Here is an 8,752-nt window from a genome sequence, read left to right as displayed (position 1 = left end):
TTCTCTGTTTGTTTAAGAATGTCAAAATTAAAAGTACTGATGGGAGGCTACAAGGGGATGCTGAGTGCCTGGTTATAAATTTCTCTAATCAGACAGGTGCAGTGTAAAAGATCAGAAAAAGTAATTGTATCTTTCTGTATTACCAAACAAGTAGTTTAAACAGCCCAGCTTAACAAGGTCAGAAGAGCTGGGTTTCAGATTCTGATTTGAGAAGCAGGTAACTATTAGACAAAATCAGGGTGAGGCATAAAAACCCAAGTATATAAACCTGGGGGGGGGAGAGGGAACGTGATCAAGAAGGGTTAAGAGAATGATCCCTAGATGACGTGTAGTTTGGTTCAGCCTTCTAAAACTAGAAGCTTATTTTCATTATTTAGAAAGCAAACTTTCAAGTATTTTCATTAATTCCAAAGATTTTATGAGATACGGTCTAATGACAGTATGAAAAAAATCAAAGCCCACATTTGGTTTACTTGATTTAGATGCTGCGCATAAGCCACTCCTAAGATGAGACGAGCACTGTGCTCCCAGTGGGCCACACACAGCCTTTTCATATAAAAATCTAGGAGTTTCTCGGAGTCCAAAGCACTGTGGTCAGGGTGGCAGTCAATACCTGTCCGTAATAATGATCTGTGTAGTTGGGTTCTCAAGAAACATACTCAATCATCCAAAATGTCTTCATCCAGGTTGATGTCTGTTGTGTCAATATCTTCTAATTCCAAATTATCCAGATCGACTTCCAGTTCGAATAAACTCTACAAAGAAAAGAGTTATAGAGCACTTTGTTATCTCTGATAACCTTCTGAAGTTACCTCTGATTCATGATTCAAAGAGAACCAAAGCAGTAATCAAAGGGGGCATTTTCTCATTTCAAAGCCCCTGCTCTGAAAGTGATGACATCACTTGAAATGCAGAGGCCTGCCCATCCTGGAACAATTCATGGGGAGGAAGGAGTGAGCCTGGGGTTCCCACAGGAAGATGGGTATGATTTCTGTACCTTTTCTTCTTTGTTGGCTGTGTGGGAGGCCACAATAACTGGAGTAGGAGAAGCAGGTTTCCCATCAAGTTCCTGAAAGCCCAAGTGGAGACACAGATAAAGATGAAGGAATTTGTTCAGGTAATTTCCCCCGAAGGGAAGGCTGTTCAGGATTAGGAAGTGGGAGATGGTACTGAAAATGAACAAATCTTAACCAGATGATCTCATGCAATACTCTACTGACCTGCTGAGGTGCAGATCTTGAGGGCTGAAAGCCTTTTGCCTCTTCCATAACATTTCTTTCTTCATTTGGCTATCAGAATAAAGCAATGATAAAATATTCTGAAGTCACAATTCACCTATGAACTTGACTCAAATCCCAGATGTTAGCTCTTAATCCAACAATAATGTAAAGTATGAATGCACTTCTGCCCTCTAGTCACAATAAGTGAGGTCTGGATGCCTGGCGACTCACCGTGACAAGTGGGTATTGCTTGGCTGGCCACAGATCAGCATGTGTCTCCTTCACCCATTCTTCCACAACAAAGGCTTCTTTTAATCCAGGAAAAAGGTTTTCATACTCTGTTGGATCAGCAAGGGATTCTGCTGCTTTCTGATTAACTTTTGAAAGATTTTCTCTCCAGAGTTTCACCACCCTATTGTAGAGATCATGGAGCCAAAGGGAGACTGAGTGAGTGTGCTCTAGTTTTTATCTGCAACGTTTGTTCCTAAAACTAAAAGTCTGTACCTTGAAACCTGACTGGGTAAGTAAGTCCGGGCCAGGAAGGCAGCTTCTGGCAGTCGGCCAGTTCTAATCAAGAGTTCCAGGCAAGCATCAAGCCTAAACATTAAAAAGGAGAGGCACGATCAATTGCCGAGAATAGACAAATGTAGATTTAGTGTTGCAAAGTCAGTATTCTTTCCCCAACTTCCATACATACACTTCATTTCTGTCACTGAGCCATTTACTTGTCATCACCCGTGTGTTTACATAATCAATGGACTCCATGAGCATGAAGGGTAGCACAGGTTTGTGACCATTTTCAATGTCCTGATAACTTGTTTTAACAACTCCTAAGACTAAGGGGGGGTTTTCAAGACCAGCTAAGGCAGTTTAGACAAGCACATTTTAAAGGCTTTAAGGAGATACAGGACCAGAAACTCCGTTTCACAAGTGGGATCATTGAGGGCAGTGTCTCCAACGGGGGCTGTGCTGGACAATCCAGTGATGCCCAGCCAGAAAATGTCCTAGTGTCTGTTTTCTAAACTTCAGTTTTTTTCTTTTTTTTCTAAGTTTGATAAAGTAGATAATGTGTTTTAGAATTCACAGGTTCTTTGGGGGGAAAAAAACACAGGGTTTTGGGTTTTAGAAAGGCAATATAAATATAGTACATACACTACACATTACCTAACATCCTCGGCATCAAATAAAAGTCATAAACATTAATATTCTGCAATAACACATGAATACTAAATGTGATAAAAACTAGTGGCATAAAAGCAACTAGTCAAAGTACTTCTGAGTTCAGGTTTTGCTAATCTTTAGTTATAGGAGACTATTTTCAGGACATTTTTTGGCTTTTAGATTATGGACCTATTCCTACAAGTATACAAGTTTATAAATACATATATTACAGATACACACTGGGGTACACTAAGTTTTTATGATAAAGTGTGAGGTTTAAAAAAGTCACTAGGGGAAGATTATTAAACACTTTTGTGTTTTATTTCATATGGTCAATTAATGTTGAGATGATTTGGTTTGCACTAACTGCTAGACTTTCAGAAGTGTATTTTTATGCTCTACAATTAGACTCAATTCTAGAAGTACCTGACATCCTCAGCCCCATTTTTCCTTGCCAGGGATAGGTCAGAATTACCTAATTTGGGTAAAACTACCTGCCATTTGGGTACTACGGGAGCAGCACAACAGCTTCCTGCTGTGGTAAAATAAAATGGCTCAGCCAGGGAGAGGCAGGGCTTTTGAGAAAGGGGTTTAACATTTCTCTTAGTCCAACCCTCTCAGAACAGCTCACTTTGCTCATTTAGACCACGTGTGAAGAACATCCCTTGCTGAAGGGGAATGCCACCAAGGGAGCACTGTCCTCTGACTGCCCCCACTAGCCAGGGCCTAGGCCAGAACTCTGTCCTTTCTCTTTCCAGGTTCATTCTTCCTCTCAAAACCACCCTCAAAGTCGGTGTAGAAATCAGTGTTTTAAATTACTATGCCCACCTCTCTTAGACCTTGGATACTTACTTGCCCTGTAAAAAGTAGCTCATGAATGCCACGTTATTCTTGCCGTCTCTCTCCGCACCCTCTGCTAGTTTGTTCACCATACTAGCATTTCCGGAGGCAGTGGCCAAGAGCAACAGACCCCCATAATCCTGTGCGTGGTGCAGGCACTCCTGGGCAAGGCCAAACTGACATTTACTGATGGCAAGTTCGGCAAGTTGTTTCCACTTTTGTTCTGACTGTAAGAAAGTTTCCAAGTTAAAACATCTATGGAAATAAACATCTGAATTTTCAACATCAACACTCTTCTGTTAACCTGAGTATTACCGTGCCGACAATGGGAGATATTTCATACATATACCGAGCTGTGCCTATTAAGTTGGTTCTATCAATCAAAATAAGAATGGAATGACAAAATGTGTAATGAGAAAATGGAAGTTATTCGCATATACAAAATTAATTCAATCACAAATCAATTTTAATGATGCATGAATAATCATCAACCCATTATATTTTTATTTTGTAATTACACAGTAAAACTAAAAGTAATACTATCTAATTGGAGTTTTAAGGTAATTAGATTGCAGATATTTTTATGAGTGATTTAATACCATTTTTCGAAAGAGCAGAAAATTGTTTTTTATATCCTAAATATTTAACAATAACATTATCTGTCATTTGTAGCTTCTCAGAAATTAAAATGCTACACATTTGGATGATCTTAACAAAGCTGAAATTTATTTAGCACAGAATTATCAATAAATGCTAGACTTAAACCACAGCTGGGGACCCTCAATATAAAACAATTCATTAAAATGTCACTGAATTGTGTCAAAATATTAAAATCTTTCTTTAAAACCAACAATTTTCTCACTAGTTAGGCATACTGGCAAATTACTGCTCTGTCTACTCCTAGAGTTCCCAGACCACTACGTCTATTATCTTACACCTTCTCATACAAAACAGATCTCATCTAAGCTACTGAAAACACTTTTTCTTAAACAAAATACTAAGAATGTATCTCCAATATAAGCCATTTAATTTACATAAAGACTAACAAAATGCATTTTTAAATGATCAAAGAGAGGCAATAATCTCACCAAAGAGAGTTACTAATATGCATTTCAGAAAACTTTAATAAGAAACTTACACTAAACACAAAGAAGTATCTTCTAAACTTTGCATCAGTTATGAAAAATCATGACTTAGTACATACCTCTGCTTCTACTGCTAATTGGTATGCAATGTTCAGTTCTCCAAGCTGAAGAGCAAGTTCGAAGCGATGCTCTGGATCTGTGGATACTGTAAGAGCTTGCTGCTTAAAGCCCTAAACAGAATAGATGTAACCGTGTGTGTGTAGTCCGTATGTGTTTATATACAGTAAGCACACAAAGAAACCCCACTGCCTAAACCAAAGTAATAGATAACAAAATACTCTTTAATGAAAAGACAGAAAAATTAAGGAGTCATTAAATTAATTGGTAAGAAGCAACCAGTGACAAAATTCAGTCCCACAATACTGCTTTCTAAGCAGTAGGAGGTGACTGATGCTAGACACACTCATGTAAAACTAGTAAAAATCAGAAATGCAAAAGCAAACCAATGTCAAAAAGAAAACGATTTTGGAAAGCTGAGTGCACGAGAGCCATTTCAAAAAATGAAAGGCACAGTGGCGTAGACCTAGCTGTTCATAATCTACTCACTAAGCTGGGCTTAGAGATCATCTAGTCCAGTCCCTCAAAGAAAAGCAAGTCAAATGTAAAAGCTTCTTTCCAATTTTCCCTGATCTGAGGGTCAGTTAGCAAACATTTTGCTTGCAATTCCTGACACGGATAGGGAACCATTACCCAGACTTTACTGTTGGTCTTATGTCCAGTTTATTCATCAGCAAGCATTCCGGAGGCAGAAAATCTAAAACTGTCTTCCATGTTCCACTGGGCCATCAAAACAGGCTTTTAAACCAGCCGTTGTAATTATCAAATTACAGGGTACTGATGGGAGTCTGCACTATGGGCAAGTTCATCAGCTCTATGGATGTGGTGCGTTAGACAAAGCTCAGACTTCAAGAGACTTCACTGGAATGAGGGAGAATGCTCAGTTATGGGGTAGCCAAGATGGAGGAACTGGACAGCTTTCCAAGTTCTGTCCAGCTGGATCCTTCAGGAAGGCTGTATCATTAATGTTTAAAATGTTTTAACTTCCCAGACTATACAAGGTGCCCATTCTCAAATTCATCCATGAGTACAATGTAAACAAGGCATTCTGAATAATCTGCATTACTCCTTTCCTCTCCTACCACTGGTGTAAATAATAAAAATCCAAGAACAGAGGATGTAAGATCTATGGAACATGTCAGACATAGGCAAGGGCAAAGCAGATGAAATTAGGTGGACTAAATACACTTTTGTTTTCCCCCAATTCCCACTGAAATGACATAAAAGGGACCCTTTTTTTAGGGCATAAATTCCCAAGGACACAGAAAGGCAGAGGAGACCTCTATAACAAAATTTTGGAAGCTGGAAAACTGGTAGAGACATATAAACAGTTAAAACACTAATCCTAAATCAGGAGTGAGGACAGCATAGAAACAACTTCATTTACACATAAGAATCCCCAATGGCGCCTCATGGAAGGCAGTGCTAAAGTAAACAAAATTGCCTGAAAGTCTATGTAACAAGCTGGAAAGAAACAGATACTCCAGGTCTCCCACTCCTCTCCCCGCACACCTCGGGACACACAGCAGACAGGAAGTTTATTGCTTGAAGAGGGTAAACTAGGAGGTCTCCAGTCTGAGAGATACCCTACACACCTTTCCAAAGGAAAATAGGAAATTATAAGAGTAGAGATTGAAACTAAATGAAATACTAGATACTGAGACACCAAGCTGTTTTCTACTCAACCCCCAGAATGATGCTGATTTAAGCCTAGTCTTACCCCTTGGGGTAGAAACTCTAAACAGCCCAAGAGGTAACACTACGATGTCAACTCCCTGCGGGCCATATGCCAGCTAGCACAGTGCCTGGTGCAATGTTAAGTGCTCATTAAATTCGTGAGATGAACATATGGACACGGAGAATCCCCAATCAAATGGCCCAGCCACATCCATGTTATAAAGTCCATACCCAACAAGACCATCCACAAATTCAGATCTTTGGATCTGCTTCTTATTAGACCTCCACTCTTAAATGAGGGCCCAAGGATCATCAGATGCATGAAGAAAATCTCTAACAGGAAAGAAAGTGATCAAAATGAACAATTAACAGCAACTTGAAGGAAGCATACCATGAAGGGAAAAAACTCCCAAACAACAACAAAACCTATCATTCGGATTCTGAGAGAAATAAACTTTCATCCAAACACAAGAGTACGATTTTAAAAGTACAAATAACAAAAAGAGACTAGTGCAGGAGGCCTAACATTTGATCAATAGTTCCACAAAGACAGAATATAGAAAACGAAAGAAGGAAACCATCAGAGAAATGATTCAAGAAACTCTCTCAGAAACGAAGGACATGAGTGTCCAATTAAGAGAGTTCATCTAATACCCAACAAAATGAGTAACTGACCCCAACCCAGGCCCACCATCATCAATTTTAGTACAAGAGGGACAAGGTCCACAAAGCTTCCAGAGAGAAAAAACAGATCAGGTATCAAGAATGAGGAATATAAATGGCTTTGCATTTCAACAATAACTAGAAGCTAGAAGGCAATGGAACAATGCCTTCAAAATTTTGGGAGAAAATTACCTCCAACCTAGAATTCTGTATCTGTTAAATGGCCAAGGAAGGATGTTTTAGAGTAGAATGACGGCAATTTCAGATAATCAAGGTTACAAAAAATTTTACTATTAATAACCCTTCTCTCAGAAAACTCCATGCTCCAGCAAAATGAGGGATAGGGGACGTACGAAACAATGGATCCAACTCAGAGGCAAAGGGAAGCCCCAACATGAGGGTGAGGGGGGATATCCAGGAGAGCACAAACAGTACAGAAGCAGACTAAACATACTGAGAGATTTCAAGGAAATCTGGAGAGCCACCAGAATATAGGGAGAATTAATCATACGTACACAGAAAAATAAGCAAAGGAAAAAAGGACAATTATTAACTACAAGGAAAATGAACAACTGCAGGAAGGGAAAGCTGTAACACACTACATGGCTCAGCTGTAAGCAGTGTTTACACAGCCATAAAAATGTCAACACTGAAAACTGATCTAATCAAAATCATAATATAACTATACTGGGAGGATGAGGACAGGAAAGTAGCACGTATGCTGTAGAAGTAGGGGAGAAATAAAGGTAAACCGTCACCTCTATACAGTGGTAAGTCACAAGAGATGCCTAAAGCTAAGAAACAGCAATATGTTAGAGATGTAGAAATAAATACCAAGAGAATCAACCAAAAGAATAAAAGTGATTACCTCTAGGAAGTAAGTACAAGAGAGGTAAGGGAGTGCAGTCGTTTTTCTTAAGCTTTGCAGAACTTTACACTTTGTGCACATACAAATTTCATTTTATAACACTCCATTCAGAAAAAGGCATATCACTAGTGGTGATTTTATATTATGTATATAATGTATATATATAATGTATATATATTATTTATATTATGTATATTTTACCATAATAAAAAAAAGAAAAAAAGGCCTGCTAGCATAGAGAAGGAAAATGCAGGAGAGAAATGAAAATACTGACAATGGAAAGGAACTCTACAGAAAGAGAAGGCTGATGATTGCTTCAAACATTTAAAGAAGGTACTGAGTTGCAGCACTTTGGGTAGCTGAGTCAGTTGAGCATCTGGCTCTTGGTTTTGGCTCAGATCATGGTCTCAGGGTTGTGGGATTGAGCCCCACATCAGGCTCCAACTAAGTGTGGAGTCTGCTTAGGATTCTCTCTCTCCTCCCTCTCCCTCCCTATATGTGCACACTCTCTCTTTCAAATAAATAAATAAAATCTTAAGGAAATAAAGGTACTATGGGCATTAATGAGAAGGAAGAGTCTAATAAATGACTTAAGTTTATAGAAAAAATTCCATTGCCATTAAGTGGCAATAAAGACATCGTTTTCAAACCCATACCAATACTCTCTTTAAATTGGTTAAAAAAAAAAAAAAAACCCAAAAAGAAAACAAACAAAAAAACCCAAAAATCTCTTACCTGCTTTTCTAGAAAGTGTGCAACTCTGGTCCTCTGTTCTTTTGGAATGGTAGGAAGAACCTTATCAGCCATGCTGAAGTCCCTTCTCATGACAGCTGTCTGGTATTCCAGCACTGAAACCAGCAGAGAATAGCTAACGATGTTCAGTTCTTTATCCCCCAGATAAAGCCTGTTGTCTTTAGGAATATAGCCCAGGAGATACATTGTCCTATAACAGAAATAGAAACTAATTTAGGAGTAGGCCCAAATCAGTAGGTAAACACACACACAAAACCTACAGCCAACCTACAAGCCTATCACTGCTACAAGCCAGCAATAAGTTTTGTTTAAAAAGTGTTAATTCTAAATTTAGGATGCCTGAGACAAAAGCAAAGCAATACTGAGTT

General features: G+C 38.8%; 1 protein-coding gene across 1 annotated transcript in view; it reads right to left on the bottom strand.

Moving 5' to 3' along the window:
* Positions 1-401: 401 nt before the first annotated feature.
* Positions 402-8,752, bottom strand: part of COPB2 (COPI coat complex subunit beta 2) — a 31,869-nt gene continuing 23,518 nt past the window's right edge. Inside the window, exons 15-22 of the mRNA XM_008707951.2 lie at positions 8,367-8,574; positions 4,426-4,536; positions 3,234-3,448; positions 1,725-1,817; positions 1,452-1,632; positions 1,221-1,289; positions 998-1,069; positions 402-755 (exon numbers count right to left, since the gene is read on the bottom strand). Of these exons, the coding sequence (XP_008706173.1) occupies positions 660-755; positions 998-1,069; positions 1,221-1,289; positions 1,452-1,632; positions 1,725-1,817; positions 3,234-3,448; positions 4,426-4,536; positions 8,367-8,574 (1,045 nt within the window). The 3' untranslated portion in view covers positions 402-659. The remainder of the gene's footprint in view (positions 756-997; positions 1,070-1,220; positions 1,290-1,451; positions 1,633-1,724; positions 1,818-3,233; positions 3,449-4,425; positions 4,537-8,366; positions 8,575-8,752) is intronic.

Source organism: Ursus maritimus, unplaced genomic scaffold, assembly GCF_017311325.1.
Source record: "Ursus maritimus isolate PB19 unplaced genomic scaffold, ASM1731132v1 scaffold_20, whole genome shotgun sequence".
Taxonomy (NCBI): Eukaryota; Metazoa; Chordata; class Mammalia; order Carnivora; family Ursidae; genus Ursus; species Ursus maritimus.
Note: the sequence above shows the minus strand (reverse complement) of the source record. Positions and strands in the feature narration are given on the sequence as shown.